The sequence below is a fragment of the Elephantulus edwardii genome, unplaced genomic scaffold, assembly GCF_000299155.1.
Source record: "Elephantulus edwardii isolate Elephantulus edwardi_28Jun2011 unplaced genomic scaffold, EleEdw1.0 scaffold00075, whole genome shotgun sequence".
Taxonomy (NCBI): Eukaryota; Metazoa; Chordata; class Mammalia; order Macroscelidea; family Macroscelididae; genus Elephantulus; species Elephantulus edwardii.
This window is the reverse complement of record NW_006399825.1, coordinates 10,999,906-11,026,104: the sequence shown is the minus strand read 5'-3', so window position 1 is coordinate 11,026,104 and position 26,199 is coordinate 10,999,906. Positions and strand designations below refer to the sequence as shown.

At 36.6% G+C, this 26,199-nt stretch overlaps 1 protein-coding gene across 3 annotated transcripts in view; it reads right to left on the bottom strand.

Moving 5' to 3' along the window:
- The window catches only part of PARD3B (par-3 family cell polarity regulator beta), a 1,417,836-nt gene that overhangs the window by 1,213,028 nt on the left and 178,609 nt on the right, over positions 1 to 26,199 (bottom strand). For all 3 annotated transcript variants that reach the window (XM_006889111.1, XM_006889110.1, XM_006889109.1), the window contains exon 2: positions 26,054 to 26,155. In XM_006889111.1, the coding sequence (XP_006889173.1) occupies positions 26,054 to 26,155 (102 nt within the window). The remainder of the gene's footprint in view (positions 1 to 26,053; positions 26,156 to 26,199) is intronic.

Sequence of the window (26,199 nt, the reverse complement as noted above, 5' to 3'; positions counted from 1 at the left end):
TTATATATATATATATATATATCTCATGAACATGCATATGTAAAAACAAAATGTAATAGTTCAATAATTTAGCCATTCACCACCTGTCATATGCATCTAGGTAGACTGCTTGGTCTCTGGGATAAAATATAAATTAAATACCAAACATTTTTTATGAAATATAATGGTTTCAAATTCTTCCCTTCCAATACATTACCAATTATATGGTCTCTGTAAAGAAAGGTGGTGAGAAGAAGAAAAATATTGTTATTAGCAAACTGGTGACCAAAGAGTACACTATCAAATGAATCCACCTAGTGAGCTTCAAGGAATGTATTACTCAGGTATAAAGGAGATCTGAAAACAGGCCAGGAAAGAGATGGGAACACCATATGTGTACTCTGATACCAGGTTAAGAAAAGCTGAAAGGCAAAAAGAATGCTTCACACTCTATCCATATCCTGTCCGGAAAACACAATGAGGTGGAAGATCGCTAAACTCTATTATCCATAGTTACCTAAGTACCTGTCACCACTTTCAAAAGCCCACTGTCAGTCAGTGTGCATACAACTAACAGCTGATTACCAAATAAAGTCATAGAGCTGCTAGAACTTTTTAAAGAATGTGTCCATTTATAGATTAAAACATCCATATAATAACTATATTAAAACAGTAAGTCTATTACTAATAGGAATTCCTAAAAACGTGTCCTAAAGATCTTTGCAATTTTATATCCTTATCTACTGAACCTTAAAATGTATGCTGGTCTCTCAATTTTAGCCCTAGAAAATAAAGGGACGTATTCCATTTATTAATGGCAACCAAAAAACAGAAACTTGCAGTCCCACTGTCCTCTGCTTGCTCTGAATCACCCCTAGAGCTGCTGAGCACCCGGAAGAACACATGTGTGCACGCACACGCACAGTGCACACCGAGTGCACAGAAAGGCTGGCGATCCTGTGGAATGAGGAGCCACTCTCCTGGGAGCTGGGCAGTCCTCCATGGTTAATCCCATTTACTCCCCATCTCAGAGATCACAGCAGCTATCTCCAAATGCTTTCACGCTGATAAAGAGAGGAAAAACATGAAAAAGACTCCTTTTCAAATTTTAAATATCTTGATTCTTGGCAATTATCTTTGCAAACAAAACTTGGACAGTACATTACTTCACTATTCCAAAATTTCAAGTGCTCTTTTTACCTGTTTGTATTGGGGAGTAAAAAAAAAAAAAAAGTCTGGCACAAGTCAAACTGACTGGAGGCTATTTATCATATTTCTACTACTTAAAAGTAAATATTAATATGTCTTGCTGAAAAATATTAATGCATATAATTATGAAGCCCATCCCTTGACTACAAAGTGGTGATGCTATGTAGTACGTGGTACATGAGTTTGCCACCTTCTTAAAACATTAAAGTCCATTTTACAAAATCCATCTGTCTTAAAGAGTTAACAACCCTCTTTTATTCAGATGGTCTTTCTTTTCCTTTTGTAAAACTGTGACCTAGTTCATTACCCTTAGCTTCTCCCCTCTATATTTCAAAGTTTTCCTCACTTACTCAAGCCCACTTATTTCCCTTTCTTTGAAATAGAAAGCTTCAAGTTTTCAACCACTTATTAAGTTGTAGTCATACTCCATCCAATTTCCTGAAGTTGTGAACTAGCACTTATCCCCTGATTTGCATCTTGATTTCTTCCTGTCCACTATCCCTTTGTTTCGTACTTAAAGAAATCAAAACAAAGCACACACGTACATGAAAACAAAAATTTAAAAAACACCTCTTAGTCTGTACTTACACTTTCGGTCAGTCAGTCAACCGCTTAGTGATTCAAAGAACCTTTTTTGAGAATCTCTTATTCACCAGCTACAAGCATATCTTATTTTACTGCATTTCATTTCACTATTTTTCTATTTTTTTGGGTTTTTTTGTTTTCATTTCACTATTTTTCATAGAGAAGAATGAAGGGAAAATATGGGCAATCTCTTCCAGTGCAATTTGTTACCTCTGAGAACCCTCTGGAGGGTGAGTTATGGATCAATTCCAACTCAACAGTACACAACAAGAACAACAACAACTCTCCCATAGGCCATGTCTCTCAAAAACAAAAAATAAGGTGGTGTCAACTCTACTCAAGGAAATCTATCACCATTTTGCCAATAGATCAGCTTACTTCATGTCTGTCACATCTGATAGTTCTTATAATATTTCAAATTTTCTCACAACTCTATTGCACACTTAATTAAAGTTACTGTGACTTCTTAAGCACTTGGGGGGAATCACATGACAACTTTTTGACATATTTGTATTCCTGCCATCAGTGTAGAATGCAACTGACAGCCTCTCAGAGGTATGCCTGTACTCGGAAACGTTACCACTGAAGGACTTCACAGAGGTTGGAGAGAGGGAAGGGTGGAATGGAGAAACATGAGTGCAAACAATCACCATGCAGAACATTCAGCTAAGTTCAGTCAGGTAGAAACACTTGCTACTTGCCACCTACCTCATAGCTTTGCAAGGTCTGGTTCCTCTACTGTTGGCAAACTGCAAGGGCTGACCTGGACTTGTAAATGCATTAAGTGTGTACACTGCTCTTATGCTTGTCTCTTCCCTAGTATCCACTCAGTTACTGGCACAAGATATAGATTTAATAAACATCTATTAAACAGCATTTTTATGGCATTGGTTTATTTAATGGCTTAGGTGTTCCTCAATAAGAGACTTCTGTCTTACTGTAACATTTTTCATCATATTTCTAGCTTATTTTTAGTCAATACCATGGTTCATTAGAGAGGTATTATTTATGCTTATTATTAAAATTTTAATATGTGTATTTCAAATATCTGGCATGTAATGTTGTTGTTGCTGATTGCCTTCAAGTCAAGCACGACTCATAGCAACCCTTTGAACAAAAGGGCTGAAGCGTCTCTAAAACTATCGACATTTATCAAAGTTCATCGAGTTTCCAGAGGCATGATATTTAGGAAGTGGCTGCCACTCCTGCTTCCAAAATCTGTCATAGTATGTTATTGTTGTTATATGCTACTGAGTCACCTGCGATGTATAGTGACCCTATGTACAGTCTCACTAATTCTGACACACCAGCCTTCCATTGCCCCAGTTACTGTATCAATCCATCTTGTACAGGGTCTTCCTCTCTTGCTCTGTCCATTCACCCTTTCAAGCATGATGTCCTTCTCCAAGGACCTATCTCTCCTGGCCATGCGCCCACATGTAATACTCTCCTCAAATTGTTTATGTACTTTATTAAAAATGCCTCTTTTCCTTCAATTGCTCTCTTTCTAGTCTGTTATTCTCCTATGTTTCTCTTCACAGCATTTACCATGCACCCTCTGCTAAAAGAAACCATTTAATGTCTCTTCCTCTATCAGACAATGGGTTTTAGGAAGAAAAGAACTCTTTGACGCTGCCCTTATATCACCCATCTCAAACACATCAGACCAAAAAATTAATCAAGAGCCACCACCACCACTACTACAGTGATGCTAGAGGGCAGAGCAGAATCTCCCCACAAAGTTTCCAAGGTTGTAAATCTTTAAGGAAACAGATTGCCACATCTTTCTCTTGCTGATTGGCTGGGGGCTTCCAACCATTGACAACAGCCAAGCACTTTAGCCATCATTTCACTAGGTTTCTTTAGGTGCAAAATTGAGCACAGTGAAAACAGATGAATAATTCTATCTGTCATGCTTGGACTGTCCCTGAAAATAAGATGCTGAATCTCAGGAGGAGTAGGTACCTAATTTTTAATTAATTCCACCTTTCCTGATTATTCTTGATAGTGTTGCATGCACTGTACAATTTTTCCTCCCACTTCTGTGCCAAAATAGCTTAACCTTTTATTTAAGTGTCTCTGGTCCAAAAAACATTAAAATTGGGCAGCTCTAATAAATACTACTACATAATGACTTGCTCCAGTTCTCTGCAGTAATTAGTACTCTGCTGATGAAATGTGCCTCTAGGTTCAAAATTTTATAATGTTTTGACAGTTGGAATCTTACCAAGCATGAAATGAACCAATAAAAAATTCTTTTTTGTTATCATTCTCCAAGCATTAAAGGGGAAAATATTCTCAATATATAACAGTAGTGCTCAAAGAAAAAATTATAAAATAGTGACCCGCTCATAGTCAATGGGGAGGGTTAATGTAGCATTCAAATGAAGAGAAGATAAATGTAAAAATTCTCATAACTAAAAGCATAGAGCGAGTTGTATTTAACAGGCAAGTGCATCTCAATCACCTTGATTAGCAAAGCAAGATAATATGCATTAAAATCTTCACGCCAGTCAAAAATCTCATAAATACCATATTTTATTTTCCATCCTTAACTATTTGATAATCACAGTACCTTTAATCATCTCAATTGATTCTTTACGAAGATAGTGTTTATTTTAAGAAATATTTCCCTTCAATTTGTTTGTACCCCAAAGAAAATAGGAATGACTCCAACAATATTTCAAAAGTTAAATAATTCTGTTGCATCAGTGAATGTTTACCTAAAGTAATGAGAACTACATTTTCAAAGTTAATTGTTGGGGTGAGCTCTGGTGGTCTAATGGCAAGAAGCTGCACTGCAATCCCAGAGGTGAGCAGTTCAAATCCACCATATGCTTTCCTGGAGAAGAAGAAACAATCTCCTCCTATACCAGTCAAATCTGATTAGATGGTACACATACACACAAATAATAAAAATAAAAAAAATAATTGTTGGGATATTGAGAAGTCAAGACACTTTAAAGCTCTGTAAGGAGTCTTGGAAACATATTATGTCAAGCTGCTAATGGAAGGGTGGTTGTTGTTGCTTTTATGTGCCATTGAGTCAGAACCAACTCATAACTGACCTGTCTGTAGGTTTTCAGGGGGTGGAAATCACATGTGGGGAGATAACCGATCTTTTCCCTATGAAATGGCTGGTGGATTCAAACCACCTACCTCTTGGATGACAGCACAACTCCTTACCACTTGCACCAGCAACTCTTCGGGAGGAATATGAGTAATATCCTCTTACAAAGATTTATAGCCTCAGAAACACAATGGAACATTGCTTTATGTCAGAATGAACTAAATGCCGGGTGGGAGGTTTAAGGGTTTATATATTCCTAACAATCCACATATAGTCTTAGTGATATTCACATCATTTAATTAAAAAAAAAATCCTCTGACACATAAAATGAGCCCAGAATTTGCACTGGTTACAATGCTTGGTTGCTAACTTTAAGGTTGAAGGTTCAAATCCATCATTTTCTCTGGAGGAGAAGGATGTCGCTGTCTACATCTAGAAGGCCTTCTGGCCTTGAAAATCTGGGCAGGATTACTCCAGCCCACAGGATCGTGAGAACTCTGAATTAACTCCATTACTGATTTGCTTTTGGTTTTGGATTTAGTTTTCTTTTATTTGAACATTTATTTGCTTATATTTTGTTCTGGGAAATGCTATGCTTCATCTGAAAAAATTTTATTATTTGTTTCTTAAATGTATACTCTGATACAATGTAACAGGTTCCAATGAACCTTTTTGATTTCTGGCACTCATTTATTAACTTCCTTGAATTTTTAAAGAGCCAGAAAAACTGTTAAAGAAATTACTCAAAATGTGCCTTACATATCCAATTTACCACCATAAAATATGGATTTTATTTATAAATTATGCAGTAATATAGGATAAGCTATGCGGTATGCAGTCATGAACACTCATTGCATAGGGGATACCAGGCAGAAAACGGAAGCACCTTGTATATGATATTATAACCGTGCCTCTCTAAAAATGAAATGCCAGGCTTATAAATTGGTTATTTCTTAATGATTAAGCTAACGAGTTCTGAACTTTTAACCTATATGGGTTTCATAATTACACAGCTTGAAATCCTCATCAGAAAGTCTGTCTGCTCCTGAAATTCAAATCATTTTATAATCTTGAATAATGCATGTGAATTCTACAGAAATTAAAACATTTCATGAAAGTAAAGAAATTCACATCTTATTTTTTTACAAGAGCATAATGCAACAGCAATAAATTAGATGTCACTTCCCTCCATGAGTCCCTAGCAAACCCATTCCATCACTTTAAAAAGAACGTCTTCTTTCTTTTCAAAAATAATCCTTTCTTTTGACAAGAACTATCTTCTTTCTTTTTACATATGCTATACACTGAATATGGCTCATGATACAAACACATTATTAAATGTTAGCCAGTGGAGTAGAGAGTTAAATAACATTTTTTTTGAAAGTACAAGAATTAAAAACAAACACCTGAGATTCACAGATGTCAGTCTGACTCCAGGCTCACACACACATTGACTGGAAAGGGAAGCAGACTACTTTTATTTGCTGAGTATTAATTCTCACATAGGGAAAAATAAACCAATCACATTGAGTTATCTTAAACATTAAATGAAATAATCCATGTAATGGTTTCAGTACCATACTGAAAGCTTGGTAAACTCTCAACACAACAAATAGTAGTTATGATCAAAGCTGTTGTTTTTGTTGCTGGCTATCTTCAAGCCAAATGCCACTCACAGTGACCCCATGAACAACAGATCTAATAAACCTTGTCCTTTCCTGTGCCATGCTCAACATCTCCAACACATTTGAGTCCATTGCTGCAGTTGATGTGTCAATTTATCCCATTGGAGTCTTCCTTCAACAACTGCAATAGTTCATTTATAGTCTAATAATCTATAATCTAATAATCCTACATTACTTTATTTCATGATTCTTAGCAGAAGGCGCTCCTAAATACAATTCCTGTCAATGAAATAACTTATATGTAACCTTAATAAAATAACCTGTGGACCTTGGAAAAGGACATCATGCTTGGAAGGATGGAAGGTCAGTGTACATGGTTCCAATGCCACCAGCTGCTCTGTGGGAGAAGGATGGGCAATCTCCTCCTGTGAGATTAGCTGCCTCTGAAAACCTACTGAAGGGTCAGCTATGGGTCTGTTCCAACTCGATGGCACCCAGCAATAACAAATATGGAATAGGTATGGGGAAATGATACAACCACGATGCACACCTTACCTGGTTTTAAACCATGTAGTATTCACTTGCTACATCCAAATGGCTGCTTCATGAGTATGGAAAAATCAGGAGTCATCATTATGCGGAGTATGCAACATTGCCTCTACAATTTGATAATAAAACTCAAACTCATTGCCATTGATTCAGAACCAATTCATAACTGATCATCGGGGGGGGGGGGAGGTTAGAGATTGTAAACCACATGGGAGGATAAAGTACACTTTCTCCTGTCAAGCAACTGATGGATTTGCACAACTGGTGGATTAAAATTGCCTGTCTTTGGGTTAGCAGTGCAACTCCTTATCCACTAAAGCACCAGAGAACACATTAATTAGTGGAAAGATAGCAAACAAAAACAAAATAATGTGAGGATACTTTTTAAAAATTAATCACATCTAAAGAAAGATGGAACATTGGAAATAATAAAAAAATCACACTTGTAAATTAAAAAAAACACATGACAGCAAAATTCCCTTTTCTGTCAAAGAAAAACATGATGAATTAATTTAATATGAAAAATTATATTTGGGTATATTTGTGTTTAGAATAAGCAAAAATTACTTTTCCAAATCATAATAATGCTTATCATTGCTGGATATGAATACAGATGATTTAGTTATCCTTTAATTTTCCAGTATTTTTCCTCTTATCCCCATATAGTATGTATTAACTTTCTTAAAAGGGAAATATTCTCAAGTGATAATAAAACCAAAGGAAAGAAATCTTACAAAGGTGCAAGTGTATCTTGTTCAAATTCCTTTTCCTTCCACCTTTTATTCTTCTAGAGTTGTTTCTCATGACACTAACAAGCTGTATGTCACTCAAGTACAAGAAAGCCATGGATGAAAATGGCTCTGCCTTAGAAGAACTTTTAAAGCAATTAGACTTGAAATGTTATAACCAAGACACTGGCAGTGCCCCAAAGTAAATGATGAGCAGCACAAAGCAAATGCCAACTCTCATGCCTGCTTACAGCTCCAAATCTAATGGACAGTGAAAAGAGGTGTTTTAGAACAATGTTTTGGCTGAATTATTAATCAACTAGATGTCATAATAAAAGATTGTGTGTCAAAAACACAATCCAGAGCTGCATTCATCTCCTTTTATGGGACATTAAATTTTTTTCAAGTCTATATGTTATTTGTTTCATATAATTTGTACTACTGTCAAAATAGTGCTGAGTGTATTCTACTCAGAATTATTGTCAAAGCACAAAATTAAACTTTCAAAGTACTTATAGTTTTTTTTCTTTTAAGTTACAAATTATTATATCTACTTTTAGTGACAGTAGCCCATCAGAAACACTTTTTGAATAAAGAAACATTTTTCCATTTTAGAAAAGCTTTCCATTTTGGAGAAACTGAAGCAGTAAAGTGAACTAGGTTACCAGAAAACAAACTTCCACAGGTATTCATTTCAATAAATCTGGTATTTCTTTTCAGCATCTGATTTCCACAGAATGGTAAAGACTTTTTAAAAAAGAAAATGTTTTAATATTTTTAATATTCTACTTTTACTCAAGTATTCATTTCAAGTATAATATAGCAAAAAATATAAAAGTTCACCACCTAGATTTTCCTAAAACATGCAATTCAATACATTTTCTGTGTGTGTGCATACACACATATCCACAAAAGATACTAAAGTTTAAAATTAACTTGGCCAAGCAGAAGCTGCATTCCATATTTTAATGCATTATATATGAGGCACAAAAACCATCTCAGATTGAAGTCTCTGTCAAGTGCAAAAGATTTCATCCATTATGTTCAATCATTGCAGTTAAATACTTAACTTCCTTAAATAGAAGTTTCCATTTGGAAAAGAGACATCTAAATAGTCTGAGTGTTTATGCCTTTGACATTAGGTCTCCCCAAGGAAATGTCAACATTGTTTTATCATTTTTCTATCACTTTCTTATTCATATTATTCTTGTTGCTTGTTTTATTTTGACATTTATCACTATACATTTCTTTTTAAAAAATAACCAGAACACTGAATCTGCAAATTACTTATTTCTCTAAATAGTCATTCCCAAAAGCACAATACTTTCTCATTGTTCTTACCGATGCTTCTGGACTCTTTTCCTCACATAACAACTTATTTCACTAATTACATCTATTCATCTAAATACATAAAAATATTCTCTAAATATACCAACAGTCAGGGACAAGCTAGGTCAAGCAAGGATGACTTTAACTGCCATGTAGCTATGCCAGAAATGAATCCTTATGATATAACATCACAAGTCAGGTACTATTATTGCTTAGGTCTGAAATGTATTGACTACCTTACGATAAGTCTTCCTAGTGCCCAAGCTGTAGCACTCCCACTGATTAGGAAAAAAACCCAAATCTCCTTTCTGTCCCAACTGGGTGTCCAGGGATCCCTGAGAGTCACTGAGCTGTCTCTTCAATACCATGGACATACAAACACATCTTTATAACTTGAGGAAACAGAAGGCAGTAAAGGATAATACATCTGGCCAAGGAATCTATCTCTTTTTTAGGGCATGACCCAAAGGAAAAGTTGATAATTCTAAATGTTCTTCACTTCTAAGAAGGAGCTAGAGAAATTATCTCATTATTATCTCATACTAATGGAGAATGATTTAGAAGATTACTATTGCACTCCAAGTTTGGGAAACTTCTTAAACTGCCCTGATGTGGTTGCTTTTGTTAGTTTGTTTGAAATATATACAGCTCTCTTTCTTGGTGTAAACACAATTATCTCTAGTTAAAGACAAAGTGTAACATTTTACAATTAGTACCACATGTTTCTTCTGTGATGTTAAGATAAAAATTACAAAGACCAGACCAAGAAAAGGGTCCTAGTAAAAGACCCTCTTGTGAGCCTATGTAAGAGCAACATGCACTAACTACTTAGGCATTAAGTTTCCAAAGACTAAAAACAGAACACTTGCTGATTTTCCAATCCCTACAATAAGGGGTGCATATTTTTTTAGATACAAAAATGGATGAATGAAATAAGGAGCATTTATGATAATCAAATAAATCTAACAGCAAAATGTTATTTACTCTAGAAAAAAAAACAAATTACCAGCCATGTGTCACAAAGAATTTTAAATTATACCTATATAATTTAATATTAGTATCATTTAAGTATATATATATAAGAACTACAACTATAGATATTTATCAACGATCTTAGAGTTTCTGAAGGCATGCTGTTTAGGAAGTAGATGCCACTCTTGCTTGCAAAATAAATAATATATATGTTGTTGTTGTTGTTGTTGTTGTTAAATGCCATCAAGTCGTAGATGACTCATAGCGACCCTATGTATGAAAGACCTGAACAGTTGTATAATTTTCATCATTTCTCTAAGTTCAAAGAGTTTCCAGAGGCAAGCTATTTTAGAAGTGGATACCACTCCTGCTTCCAAGCCTATTTTAATCTGGGAGCACCACCAAACAATATATATAAAAGTATAAAAAGAAATAATAAATAAAAGGTATAATTCTCACTTAACAGAAATTTTTTAAATTAACCTTAACTATTATAGCTAAAATGTGTTGTCACTGTTGTTGTGCATCATTGAGTAAGGGCCAACTCATATCTGACCCTCCAGCAGGTTTTCGGAGGAACTAAATCAACCTGGAGGAGACTGCCCATCTTTCTCTCACAGAGCAGCTAGTGGATTTGAGCCACATACCTGAGGGTCAGGAGAGCAACTCCTTACAACTAAGGCACCGGAGCTCATTCCTGAGTCTCAGAAAAGTTCATTGATCTATTCATTATATTGAACTGAAATATACTTAATATTTCTTTTCACTGAAGAAACTTCTTGAGCAACTGTACATGAATATAATGAATATAGCCCTTCCTCTCTATAATCATCTAAATATTTCGAGAGAGTTAGAAGGTTCCCCTCAAACTCTCCTCTCTTCTAAAGCATAGTGCAAGTTCGAATAAATCATTCAAGATATTTGCAAAAATTTCCATTTATAAAACTTCCACGTTGTAGTATCATGTCAAGGTCATTTCAAACAGATATTCATAATAAATTAGTACACAGTGATTACACTGAACTAATGGTCTAGAAAATTGAGATCGAACTCTGCTATCAAGTAATAATTGTAAGACTCTTCAATAATTCACATATATATCAAGAAAATCCATAATTGTGCATATTTCTGATTATTTAACTATTAGGATAATCTCAAACCATTTTTTCCCCATCTGTTGGTTTGCTTATATACTAAGTATTGGGCAAATAAATACATAGGACACTTGAGGGTTGAGATTGACAAAGGTATTGTTTCTATGCTACTTTGCTCTTCTGGTTAAAGTCTGTACAAGGAGTTTTCTTTTTTCATTAGTAAAAAAAATGATACTTGGTTCTTCAACATTTACTCTAACATCAAAAGTAAGCTAAAAAGAGCCCTTAAGAAGTTAAAAGTAAATATAAAACTTAATGATTCTTTTAAAATTCTATTTAATTTCTACTATCCATTTATGTTGTTATATTAGATTGTTTACTTATAGAACTTTTTTTAAGCTCCAATTTAAAAGCCTGAGCTTAAGGAAACAAAACGCTTTTCTTTACTAAATATATAACATACGTATGTAAATGATATAGCTATCTTCATACAACTTAATAAAGATGTTGTTACTGTTGTTGTTTTTGTGGGTGGGTACCTTCAAATCAAGTACAGCACACTGTAACCTTATGAACACCTCTGAATCTGTGGCATCTCGTCATTTCCAACCTGAGCCCAATGCTGTGGTCACTACATGAATCCATTCGTTAAGGATTTTTCTCTCTTTCGCCAACCTTCCACCATTCCAAGCACACCTCCCTTTCCAAGGAATGGCATCTCCTAACAATATGCTCAAAGTAGGTGACAAAAAGCTTTCTAATTTTTACCTCTAAGAAGTATTCTAGCTTCCCTTTCTCCAAGACATATGTTTGTTCTTTTGGGAATCCATGAGCTATTTAGTATTCTTCTCCAAAACCACATCTCAAAGGCATTAATTTTATGTCAGTATTTGTCACTGCCCAGCTTTCAGACACATGGCAAATTACTGAAAAGACTCTGGCCTGAATCAGGTTCACCTTAGTCTTCAAACTGACATCACTGCTCTTCAGTAATTTATACATAGGTATATCTTAGTATATTAGTAATAAAGAAACAGATATATCTTAATATAACTATAAACATATGATACGTATATGAAACTTTTAATAAGTGAGGGAATGTGAATGTCATAAACAATAATTTTTATTAAGTGTAGCCTCCAACGAGTCCAACTAATTTCAAGCTAATAAGACAAATTACTAGTTGTACACTATTAAACTTTTACATACTGAATTGTAGCTAATTAATAACATGAATTTGAGATCCTGGAAATAGAAGAACTAGTGAAAGATTAATGGAGAATGAGAACACAGTTAATCCCATGACACTGCTGAATAGCAGAAGTATTTCTTGGTGAAACAATCAAATAAGTAGGTAGTTCCTCATAACTATTGAGAGGTCACTGCAAGTAACATCAGGAAGTATTGCTGTTGTGGCCCCACTTTTGTTTCTTAAATTCTTAAATGGCAAACTTGCAGACATTCAGTTGCTTTTCAGTTTCTACCTTATTTTAGATTTTCACTGTCCTAAGACCATGCTACTTCACATTTAAAGACACCGCTGGTGACAAGGGTTGGGAGAAAGATGGGCAACTGTAAGGTTGAATATCTATCCCTTTGGAGGTTCACATAGACCAACAGCTCTGCAGGAGAAAAATGGGGTGTCTCCTACCACTGTAATTAATAGTTCAGAAATCCATTGGAGGCTCACTATGAGTTTTCAGACTGGATGTCTGTGAGTTTTGCACTGAGTCCTCTAAATAACAGGAAGACTCGAGTAATAAATATACATAGTGGATATTACCAATTTTCAAAAACCTTGGCATGCTCTGGATAGCTGCCCTTGTCTTTTTTGCTTCTTTATACGTGGAAGATCTGTTATTGTTCTTTCTCAGTAAATTCTCAAAAGTAAAACCAATCCATCTCCTTTCAGAAAAAGAAATCCATTGATAAGGAGTTAACTAGATGCAGAGTTTTCCTGTAGGACACAGTAGAATGTCTCCATAGGGCCTCCAAGGTTATAATCTTTACACCACCAGACTGTCTCATCTCTCTCCCACAGAGAAACTGGTGCATTCAAATCACCCAACTTTGGTTAGCAGCCAACTGCTTAAACAATGCATTACCAGGGAACTTTTTCAGTAACAGACTTCTTCTTACAATTCTCAACTTTGCCCTTTTTCTGTCCTGAAGATACTCCTTTCCCCCTGAATTTCCATTCAGTGCCAACAAAGAGAAAATATCCTTCCCATGTGTTTTCCTTTTAAGTCTCTCACATTTCTTTTCCATGTCTTGAGCATTCTTTTATCACAAGACATCTCCTTTGGAGTACATGTAAATAATTGTTTAAATATTTCATAAGTAAAGCTCCAGGTGACTAGGGATGATAGAAAGGAAATTGATGCCTTTGAGCTGTGGTGCTGGAGAAGCTGTGGTGCTGGAGAAGAGTGTCGAATATGCCATGGACTGCGAGGAGAACAAACAAGTTTTTTTTTGTTTTTTTTTTTAAATTATTATTTTTGTGTGCGTGTACCGTCAAATCAGATCTGACTGGTACAGGAGGAGATTGCCCCTCCTTCCCCGGCAGAGCATCTGGTGGATTCGAACCATGCACCTCTGGGATTGTAGTTGCAGCTTCTTGCCACTAGGCCACCAGAGCTCCCCGAGAACAACCAAGTTTGTCCTAGAGAGGGAGTAACCAGGCTGCTCCTTGGAGGCAAGGATTCTGAAGCTCCATCTGACAAACTTTGGACATGTTGCTACAAGGAGGGAATGGTCCTTGGAGAGAGACGTCATGCTTCGGAGGGTGGACCAAGTGAGGAAGACCCTCGATGAGATGGATTGATTCAGTCACTGAGGTAATGGGGGTTGGTGTATCAGAGACAATAAGGTTGTCACAAGAAGAGCAAGGTTTAAGGATTTTGTACAGAGGGTCACCATGAGTCACAAGCAAATCGATGGCACATAACAACATCCACTGATACAGAAGATGCAAAGAAAACTGTTGTATAGCATGTGGTTCCTAATATTCTCACTTATTTTATTTCACTTGATTTTCCTACCAACCCAGGTTTATTGGTAGAATAGAGGAGCTGATAAATGAGAAAATAAAGTTTGAGAATGGCTCAAGAAATAAATGGAAACACTTGGACTTAAAGTACCAACATGCAGTGCTAGACCTACAGCAATCTAAAACATTCCCGGAGTGAAGCTGATTCCACCTAGATGTTCTCCACTGCTGTGAGGAAGGCAAGCTGATTACATCAATACACACTTAAGTATTGGAGACGGGATGCCCAATTAGCATCTGCATTTTTAAAAGAGGATGTGTTATAGCTTAAGAAGCTTTCTAGTTGGTGTATTCTTAAATATTGTAATGGAATTGCAATTTGTAAGTAATATAAATAAAAAACAGATGTATTTTTAAAATAAAAACTGTAGTGGTCCCTGTGGTGCAGCTAATAAGCTAATATAGGTCTTCTAGTCATAGTCTTGGTAACTCCAATCAAAGGACTGGGTGGGGCTATATGCAAATGAGGTGCTCAGGTCCTACCAAGTGTATTGGGCCTTTTGCTAATAACGAAAATAAAGTGTAGGGCACACGTGTGGAGTGGAATCATGCAAATAAGGTGTTTGAAATGAATAATGGGATTGGTCAGGTTTTCCAGCCCAATAGTGGCAAGACCTTGTGCTAAAATCCCAAAGAAACACAGTTCCAGACCATCAGCTGCACTATGGGAGAAAGATGGGCTAACTCCTCCTGTGCAATTAACTGCCTCAGAAAAGCCACCAGAGGGTCAGCTGGAGATCTGACTCTATGGTACGTAACAACAAGAGGCTTAAAAAAAAAGCCATTTCAGTAGTAGAAATGAAAATATCTCAATCCCATCATGGAAGACAAGCAGAAGACAAGTCCCTTTCCAAGTGGACTCATACTGAGAACCTCTTTTTCCCCAGGAGACAGAGCAAGAGAACTGTGAACCCAAAACAGACAAGAGATAGAAGGCAGCAGTGGCAGAGAGATGATAGCAGCACACGAGGACACTGGCAGGAAGTGACACTGTGGGCTTCCTAACACAGGGAGTGAGAACGCAGGATGCCTTCAAGAAAGGATTACTGAAAAAGTAAGGTGCTTCTGGCCACCTGGCAGAACAAGGTGCTCCAGCACGTGGAGCAAGAGCACCTTGTGCCTTTAGTCTGATGCATATAGCCAAAGTGCAGTGACTCTGGCTCTCCAAGGCATGCAGACAGAGCTAACAAGCTTTCTAACACCAGCCTGAGCAGCTCAGAGGCCGAGTGGCCAAGGATCAGAGAGAAGCTTGGTAAAGGCCCTGCTGGAAAGAGGCAATTCTGTTCAGTGCCTAACTACTGAATCCTTCCTAACTTATTGCTTCCCTAATAGGGAGCTCTGGAGGCTTAATGGCAAGAAGTTGCACTGTAATCCCAAAGGCATGCAGTTCAAAGCCACGGGTTGCTCTATTGGAGAAGGACACACAATCTCCTTCCATGCAATTAACTGCCTCTGTAAACCCACTGGAGGGTCGGTTATGGGTCAGTTTCAACTCTACAGTACAAAAGAAAATCTCTTTTCTTTCCAGTCTCTGAATAAATCTTTTCTCTCACTCCTTGTGTTAGGAAGCCGACAGTGCCACTTCCGGCCAGTTTTCTATTGTGCTGGGCCATTTCTCTGCCACTGTTTCTTTCTGCACAAACAGGTACATTCAGGGAGGCAAAGGCTTACACACTTGTATATGTGAACTGCTGACCAGGTAAGCTGCAGAAGGCACTGACTCCAAAGTGCTCCTCTGGGGTACAAACATACCCATAAGCTGTCTCGTCATGAAATATTTAAAAGAGTAAAGACACAATAGCTTGCCTCCAGAAACCCTATGAACTTGGAGAGAGAATGAAAGGCACCCAAGCATCAAGGACTCTCCTTCATAGGGTCGCTATGAGTTGCCTGTGACTCGACGGCACTTAACAACAACAACAAAGACACAAGACATTTTAGGGGGCAAATTACGGGCAATTAGAAATTCTGAGTTGTAGTTTATGATATCATTCACACTAACCAAAATCATGCAAGTTTATGAAAGAAAAAATATCTAACTAAGGAGTCTAGGTACTGAGAATTGTTTAATAAAAGTAATGAAATCCTAAGACAGTATACAAGATATTGAGTAAGATAAAACTAAGACCAAAGAAGTTAAACAGTAATAAAAATAATTAAGGCTTTCAATATGGCAATCAATGAATATTCCTATACAATATAATTTTTTTAAGACTATTCAATTTCTGTAAGTTCAGAGGACAGAAAATTTATTTAGGATTGAGATATTCTAGAAAGATTGACTGGGGTGGGGGGGGGAAGGAATGCAACTTGACCTGGATCTTGAAGGACCAATAAAAATTGAGCAACAGGAATAAATACATTACTTACATGTGTATGTTGTAGTCGTGTGCCTTCAAGTCAATTCTGACTCAAAGATACAGTAAAACAGTAACCAGGTAGGGTTTTGGCATAGGGTTTGCTAGGCTATAATCTTCTACAGAAGTAGATCACCAGATCATTTCAGGAGAAAAAACTCCACGAGTGGGTTCAAGTTATGTTGCTGTTAACACTGAGTACTTAACCACTCTGTGACCTGGGCTCTTATATATTACTCTCAAGTGAATTCTTTCTCAAAGTGATGCTACAGAACAAGGTAGAACTAGCCCCCAGGAGTTCCAAGGCTATCCATCTTTATGGAAGCAGACTGCCTCATCTTTCTCCTTTCAGAGTAACTGCTGGATGTGGTGGTGGTGGTGTTGCCATCGAGTCGAGCATGACTCATAACAACCCTATGAAAAAAAGGCCTAAAGTCTTTCTATAATTATCATCATTTCTCCAAGTGTATAGAGTTTTCAGAGGTATGTGGTTTAGGAAGTGGATTCCACTCCTGTTTCCAAACCTGTCATAAACTGGGAACTCCAACAAACACTGCTCACCATGGGCAGCCATTATGGCATTTGACCCCCAATGGCACAAGGTTCAGCTTCACAGCAAACCCAGATTACCTCAGTGCAGCAAATTGACAGAGGAGTGCTGTACAATTTAGAATAATGTTCCTCAAAAATAAAATAACACTAAACCCTTGGGCCCAAGGGCCCAACTGACTTTTAAATACAAGGGGATATACATTCATATTCATATATGAACAAAGGGCCTGAAGCCTTTTATAACTATCACCATTTCTCCAAGTTCATAGGGTTTCCAGAGACATGTGGTTTAGGAAGTGGATGCCACTCCAGCTTCCAAACACGAATCAATCTTCAATCAGTGTGGGAATTGCACCAAACACTGCCCACGATGGAGAGCCATTATGTGTTTGTCATACCTATGGCACTAAACTGCTGGATAGGATCCACCAATCTTTGATTTAGCAACTCAATGTTTAATTCACTTAGTCACCAGGGCTCTTCCCATGTAATAGACTGGGCTATAGCTGCCATTATAATTTACATACATTTTTTCAACAACATTGTAGGAAATATCTAATTTAATACATTCATTTTACCAATGGAAAACATTAAGCTCAAAGTTCAGAGTGGCTGCATGGCTTATACAAAGCATTGCTATAAATTAATCAATGCACTAAACCATTTCTTTCTACAATGATCGGAGTTTCTTCAAAGTGCCAAGCATTGCTGCAAACAGTCTATATACAGGAGTGAACAAAACAGAGCCTAGCCCTTAAGAGAGCATCCATTCTATAACACAGAATAGTAGTAAGAAGCAGGGACAAGAACACGCCAGACAAATGGAACATAAAGAAGAAACCTATGGAACAAGAATGAGTATAATTCAGAACAGAACAGTTAGTACAGGCATTCTGTGATCACTGTGGTACAAGAAAGTTGAATCTTTAAAAAGATACAATGGAAGCATGTGAGACCCCTGAATATAATATACAGCTATGAAGCATGAATTTAATTCATTAAACATTGCAAGAAATTGTATCATTTAAGTAATACTTTAGGGAAAATGTAATCTACAATAATGGTGCTGTTACCACTGGACACTGTCAGGTCATCTCAAAACCAAATGAAACCTCTCCCAATCCTCTGACATCTTCACAATCACTGTTTTGTTTGAAGTCATTATTTCAGCCCATGTCAATTCATATAATTTCAGATCTTCCTTCTTTTGCCTGTCCTCTATCTGACCAAGCACAATGTCCTTCCTCTGCATGTCCAAAAGTCCAGGAAACAAAAGTTTCCCCAGCCTCTCTTCTAAGAATTCTAACTTTATTTCTTACATGACACAATCTGTTCATTCTTTGACAGTCCATGTCAATATTCATTTCCAAAATCATAATTCAAAGGCATCGATTCTTCTTTTGTCCTCCTTAGTATCCGTCCAACTACTCCTGCATATGAAGCAATTTAAAATACCATGGCTTGAGTTAGGCACACCTTAGCCAGATATTTAAGCCTTTTAAAAGAGGCCTTTGCAGCAGATTGATCCAAGGCAAAATAATATCTTAAGGAGGATTTGTGGCAGGAAGTTGCACTGCAATCCCAAAGGTACACGGTCCGAATCTACCAGGCGCTCCGCAAGAGAAGGATCAGCAATCTCCTCTCACGCGATTATTTGTCTCTGAAAACCTGTTAGAGGTTTCAGCTCTGGGTTGGTTCTGACTCAAAGATACACAACAACAACAACGTTGCTTCCATGGGTGTTGATTGTAGATCCAAGTAATATGAAAGTCTTGATAATATCAATCTTTTCTCTGTTTATTGTGATGATCCTGATTGGTCCACTTTTGAGGATTATTTTCTTTCTTTTTTTTTTTTCATTGTTGAAATGACATTTCCCAGTGAAAGCTGTAGTCTTTAATCTTTACCAGTAAATACTTTGAGTCTTCTTCTCTTTCAGTAAGCAAGAATGTATCATCCAACATCTTGTAATGCTAACATACTTTCTGCCTCCTTTGGTTCAGTTTCTCAGGTTATATGCTCAGCTCAAGAAAATGTGAATCTGAGTGGTATCCTTGCATCATACAGACCTAATCCCATTAACAGTGTATTCATTCATAACATCAGTTAGCATGAATTAATGATTTACCACACAACAGGGCACTCTCTAAAATACTTTACATGTATCAATTAGTAAACCTCTTACTCTTGTTAGTTATAAATGAGAAACTGAAACTGTGTGTCACACAGCTAGCACAGTCAACAAAAAAAAGGATTTTCCCCCCATCTCTAATACAAACTCTTCATCTCTCTGCTTATGCTTACTATATATTATATAATAGAGAGGTAAGGAGAAGGGTAGGGTAGGGGAAATCTCGTTCTATTAGTTAATATAACAAAGGACAGTACTTCAAAGTTTGATATTAACTTTCTTGGTCAAAGTAATTAATTTGTTCTTTAGGTATCTGTAGTACTTCTGAAATATTCTTCAAAGCTCTCCTCAAAAGTTATGGTTTCATACTACCAAATAAAAAGTTTTAAAAAAACAAAACAAATGGTGACACAAAGACTTTTAATAGGAAGAGAGAGAAGGAAAACTGTTATATACTGATTTGTTAAAATCTAAGGTATTAAAATGGGTACCTTTTCTTGAAATGGTAGTTTTTATGGAAGTAAGCAGGATAAAAAATGAAATTATAAATGCAAGACTTTTTAAATCAGTCTTTACTTCAGAGTGACACCCTACCCCTTCTACCAAAAACACAGCATATTTCCTAAATGTGTTCAGTTAGCCACTGAAAAGGCTACACAATTCTTTGCAAATCACTCAGCAAAGGCAAAGATGAGAAGATTTCAAAACTGAAAGGAGGAGAATGCAAAGAATTTGCACAAGTCCTAAAAGGTTGGCCCCCAAAATTGCTGGTATAGTGACCATGAAGAAGTGAGAACAACTGGCTAAATTATAAATCTTCATTTTTTATATCCATGTATCACTCCATAAACTGTTTCTTTAGAACAGCTATTTTAGAATAAAAACCACTATTTTAGAATAAAACCAATTTGAGCGGTAGCTCGCACTTGCTGGCTTCTTGGTAGCTGTACATTCCACTAGAGGGCAACAGAGTGTGATAAGAGAGCAACTCAGCCTTGAGGATGAAATATCTGGTTTTAGGTCACTAGTTCAATTATTGTGCAAACCAGTCTCCATTTTAAAACTACATTAGAGTCCTGAAGGCTTATTATATTACCAAGCAATATTTTTTTTATAATAGGATTCTCATTTTTTTAAGGATCCTCATTTTAAAGTAAAAATTAGTCAAATTGACATTTTCATCTCTCAGCAGCAATATATTAACAATCTAAGTGTTTTGTATTAATAAAGTACCTTCTTACAAACTATTTATCAAAACAATTTAATAATTTCCAAACAATTTAATAGTATTTTGTAAAATTGATGTTTTGATGCTTAAATTTAAAACATTCAATGATTAAATTAAAACACACAAGTAAAAACCATAATACTGTGAAAGAAAATTTTTAACCTATTTTTTTCACATTAAGTGCTTTCTGTATACCACACTGTAATTAAAACGTTATGACCTACATTATTTGATTCCTACACATATCGCCAAAAGAACGAATATTATACTGATTTTACAAATGAGGAGATTCAGGGTAACAGAGCTTAAGGCATTTACCAAAGAACACATAACTAATAAAAGGTAAAGGTAAAGTTGAACTGAAATTGTAATATTTGAGCATCAGATATCAAATGTGATCCAGGGGATGAGCCTGGCTTTTTCAAGCCTATGAGAACTTCTGGCATCCCTCCAGATCAAGACAGCAAAGCTCAATCAAAAGAAGAGATCATTTTTCCCACTGTGCTCACCACGTAGTGCAGGCTTACTTTTGTATATGTAATAAAAATTTGGCAGTATTCCCTTTAGATAATAAATGGTATTATATATGTTGTCATATTTCTGTTTTATATTGCAGTTTTCTTCTACAACTAAGCCACAAGACTTTAAAAAAATTACAAGGTAAATAACAATTTAAAAATTTCAGTGTTCAAAGATTCTCACCCTCGGAAAGAATCAGTGAGTGAATGCTAAGCTTTATTATGGCTTACTTAACACCCATTTTTTGAACATCAAAAGACCTGGCCTTAATTCCTAGCCAACATGTTTCATAAACAGCCACAATCTATCTGCCAATGGCAGGCTTGCATGTTGCTATGATGCTGAGCACATTTGAGGAAGAATTTCAGACTAAATTGTCTAGTGATCTACCTTCAAAATCCCATCAATGAGAACTCCTCATTGGATCACAACGGTTCAATCAGCAACTGATCATGAGGTGTCACGGGACTGGGCACCATTTATTAATTGTGCTTGTAGAGGTTACCACAAGTTGAGGTATGTCTAAACAGCAAGAAATAATAATAAAAACATGACATCTACAAATTGTAATGATAATGGATGTGGCACTCAGGAAATTTCTGTACGAAACAATAGACGCTTACCATTCATATACTGGTAAATGAAACATAACCCAATAAGGGGAAATAACTTTGTGCTGTGCATTAAAAGGAATGGAAAGAAAAAACAGGATTGTAAAACCATTGAGTCATAACTGATGCTACATCAGAACTTCCAGCGGGTATTAGGAGACTATAAACCACAAAGAAGAGATCTTTTTTTCCCATGATGCTGCTGGCGATTTAAACTACCCAGGAGCCACTCTCATTGGGTTCACAGCACTCCCTACAGATTACACCAGCAGAACTCCCTCAAGAAGACCTATTATCACGTTGAAAGTTGTAAAGTAATATAACAATGTCTTCATTTCCTAATTATGCTGAAACAAAATGCCAAAATGTACTGGCTTAAAACATGATGGATTTATTATCTTTCAGTCCTGGAAGTTACAAAGAAGTAATGGGTCTCACTGGGCATCAGTGGGTTGAGCTAATACCGGAGAGTCTAAGGGAGATTCTGTTCCTTCCAGTTTTCAAGTACTCCTTGACTGGAGTCATCATCTTCAAATCCAGCAATACTAGTCAAATCTTTCTCACATACTTTCTATTACTAACTCTCAGACAATTGTCTTGTGGGCTTACTCTAAGCATACTCTACAAAGTACAGCAGAATAAAGTAGATCCAAATAGAGTGAATTAGAACAAAGGGATGCAAGAGGAGATAGGTAACAGAGGGTAATGGCAAGACTTTGCAATTAATCAATTAAATCTGAATTACATTTTCAGTAATCAATTAAGTCTTAGATAAAAACTTGCCATGGATTCTCTCACATCATTTCTACCACTAAACTTTCCAAGCACCAATTTTCTGTTTCCAATTTTTGTATTGTAACCATCAGTAATAATCAATGCAGCTTTATTGCATACTTGGTCAAACTGAGATTGCAGAAGTCATTAAAAATCTTCCATTTGATCATCTGAAGTATGAGTATTTGGTATGTAACTGTGAATAATAGGCATATTAACTGGTATTCCTTTTCCATGTATAGATAATATCCTATCACCACCATACTGTATGCACTTCAGGACAGATCCTGAAATGTTCTTTTAACCATGAGTACGATACCACTCCTCTTCAGATTGACATTCCTGGCATAATGGATTGCAATTCAATCTGGTTCAAAATAGCCAATACAAGCTGATTTCCATTCACTAAAGCTGCTGCCTGAAGGCAAGGATTTGAAACTCTCTCTTACATGGCCAAGAGGAACCAGTCCTCGGAGAAGGACATTGAGCTTGGGAGGGTGGAGATACAGCACAAGAGAGGAAGACCCAGGATGAGATGGATTAACTCAGTGATGGGAGAAATGGGATTAGGTCTGTGAAATAGGAGAGGGGAGAGTTCAGAGCTAATATACACAGGATCACTATGAGTCGCAGGCAGCTCAATGACACAAAATGACAACAACAATACCTAAGATATCAATCGTTTTGCAGTCTGTTTCATTTTTCACAATATCTAGCTTTCCTAGACTTATATTTTGTATAGTCTATGCTCCGATTATTAATAAATGACTGCAGCTGTTTCTCCTTGCTGAGTCAGGCCACATCAGTAAATGGACTTCCTTGCAAGATGTGTGAAGATGGCACAGGATAGGACTAGGACGGGGTTCAAGTCTGATATTCGTGGGGTCGCTATGAGTCGTACTCAACTCGAGGACACCTACCACCAGCACCAACATGCTTAAGTTAGACTCTCCTTGGAAGAGGCAGCTCCTTCTGATTGTGAACACCTTCCCATCTGCGGGGCTCATCATCTGACACCAAACCAGGCAACACTCCACTGTTTTGATTCCTAAGTTTTTCACTGATTTTTTTTTTACATCACCAGATCTACTCTGCTGGTATTTGAACCAGCTAGAACCAGTGGCATTGCTTCTAGCATCACTGACACACACAAATCACTACAGTTGAACAAGCAAGCAAATAAGTGATGGTACTGGATAAAACATTTATATATGAAATTGCCTGATTTTGAGTTTGTCTATGCTGTTTCTGCATGTTCCTTTATAGCAAAAGCTCTTCCCTAGACATGAGTACAAAAGCATATGGACTATGTACATCCATCCTGCCTGCCTCCTTGGACTGGCCTCCTTCTCCCTTGTCAGTGCAAGTCACACAGCCAATGTGCAAACAGGAAAGTCTCAACAAATTTAATCTAAGCTCAATACTAACCAGATGATTTGGGGTGAGTTTGATGTGACATTGAAAATCCACAAGTATCATTTACAATTACTTCCTAATTTAAAATGAAAAAAAAAGGGTTAGAATGAAATCTGGCAAAACTTTTTTTGTTCACTAAACATATGGACTATAAGGAAATCTTAAAGACTTCAGAGGAAATGTCAGAAAAATAAGTAATGCTCTCTTCTTCACGTGTCTTTTTCTTAGGAAAAAAAAACCAAAGGATGTACAATTTTTCTGGCAACATCAAATGTGTAAATTTTCATCACCTCTGAAGAACAATACCAATTAAGCTTTGTGTGGAAGCATTAGAGTGCATTAGGGAATGGTTAGAGCTATACCCAGGCAGTACTGCTTCTCTGTTAGGTTGTCAACAGATAATCTCTCTTTTTCACCTAATTTTGTAATGGTGGCAAAGTCCCATTAAAACAGAGATTACATATAATAAAGCTGCTTCCATGTCTAGGAAATGGATTATTATCAAAAAGTAGTTGGCTAGAGTGTTAAAAGAATTCTCTAAAAGGAAGAATTCTGTGGGACAGACAATTGTTTCCCTGGGCTCTGTTCATGGACTCATCCTTCTCTGTAATGACGTCTGTGGAGAAGGCCATGAGTGAGACATTCTCCTCTGCTCCTTTTAAGCTTGTCCTTTATCAGTTCGTCATTTGAGCACACTGGTAATGAAATCTGAAACAACGACCACCTTCTTCCTTAATAAACAACCCCACTACCTAGAATATATCAAAAGAAGAAAAATGGTCTTAAAGAAAAAGCAAAAAGTGAAATGTGGAGAAGAGGAGAGAGGAAAAACCTTCTCAAATAGTTGTGGAATAAATAACACATTATTTACCACAGGATCAACCAAATAAACAGGAAGTATACATCAAAATCAGGCACAGCAAAAGTCAACTCTATTGAGAAAAGTCTCCACTTTCAATCATTAATTCAGTAAGTGTTCTTTGACAATCAAGTTTGTGTAAGATATTACAAGAGATTCTATTAATAAAATAAACACAGAAAAAAATCAAACTCTCCCAGTCCAGTCCTCTAAAAGCTTACAATCTAGTGAGGAAGTGAAGTCCCATATGAAATGGCCAATTACAACACAAAGTAGACAGAGTGTGTTTCCAGAAGGAAATATGAAAAATACATCTAGGGAATGTCTACAAAGATTAGCATCAATTTGCACAATACAAAAAAAGTCTTATAAAAAGAGACAAATATATAATTTACCAACTTCAATGAATTACTTATTTATAATCCAGTGTATTTGATCAAAACGCACAAATATGTGCACATACACAAAATAACTTGGGAAGGCAGAAAAATAATAGAGAGAATCATGTTTACAAATACAAACAACATTAAGAACGCACATAGAAGAAATCATCTTAGAAACAAAGATCCCTCCAGGAGAAATGCAAGTCAATTCTGGAGGACGGATTACAACTGAAGGAACCTAGCAGTCACACTGGTTAAAGCACTTGCCAAAAGACTGCCAGTTGAGGCCCACCAGCAGCTCTCGCACAGAGGACAGTCCCAGGAATCCTATGGGCCAGTTCTACTCTGACCTACAGTGCCTCTGTGAATCAGAATTGGCTGAGCGTACATGGTGGGCCTTTTGTTCACTTCTTTGGTTTTTTATTGGTCATTGATAAGAGGAGGCTAACAAAACAGTGATAAACCAATGCATTTCAACAACAGAAACCCACTGCAGTACATCTGAATATTTTTCTATCTTTCTCATAGTAGTGTCAGAGAGAAAAAAAATTCCCATGAAGACAAAATATTTGCAGAGAGTTTTCGTCTCTCATCAGCTACTTTAAGAAAAAGTCCCCATCAGAGTTCTCCAGAAGACTTTCTTCCCTAATATATTCTCTACTTTGAAAGAGTTTCAAACCTCAGGAATTAAGTTGAATATTACCAAAGGCCAGGAATGAGTTCCATACCCAGCAAGAATGGTGAGAATTCCAACAGCCTCAGCACTGACACTAATTTATGGAGACAGATCAGGAACTCTTGGGAATGAAGGGGCTGCTAATTAGGCCACTAGGAACAGATTCCCAAACCTTGACAAAGTTTTTTTTTCCAAACATCTAATGAAGAACTTTGATTTATGGGCTGTCCAGGTGAAACCTGAACAGATGGTATCTTTTAACAATAAGTGACACATGAATTTGTTAAGAATTGCAATCTCTTGAAAGCATGCAGCTCTACAGAGGAAAACAATGAGGACCATTTTTAGAATCATCTACCTTATCTTTATCTTCAACGACATCTGCCAAGATATCATCTGGATCCAGGATTCCTCCATCTGTGTATTCCAAGTGATGAATCTTCACCCAGTAACCAGGATCCTATGGTAGAACGACCAACATATTTCACAACTTAATCTTTATGA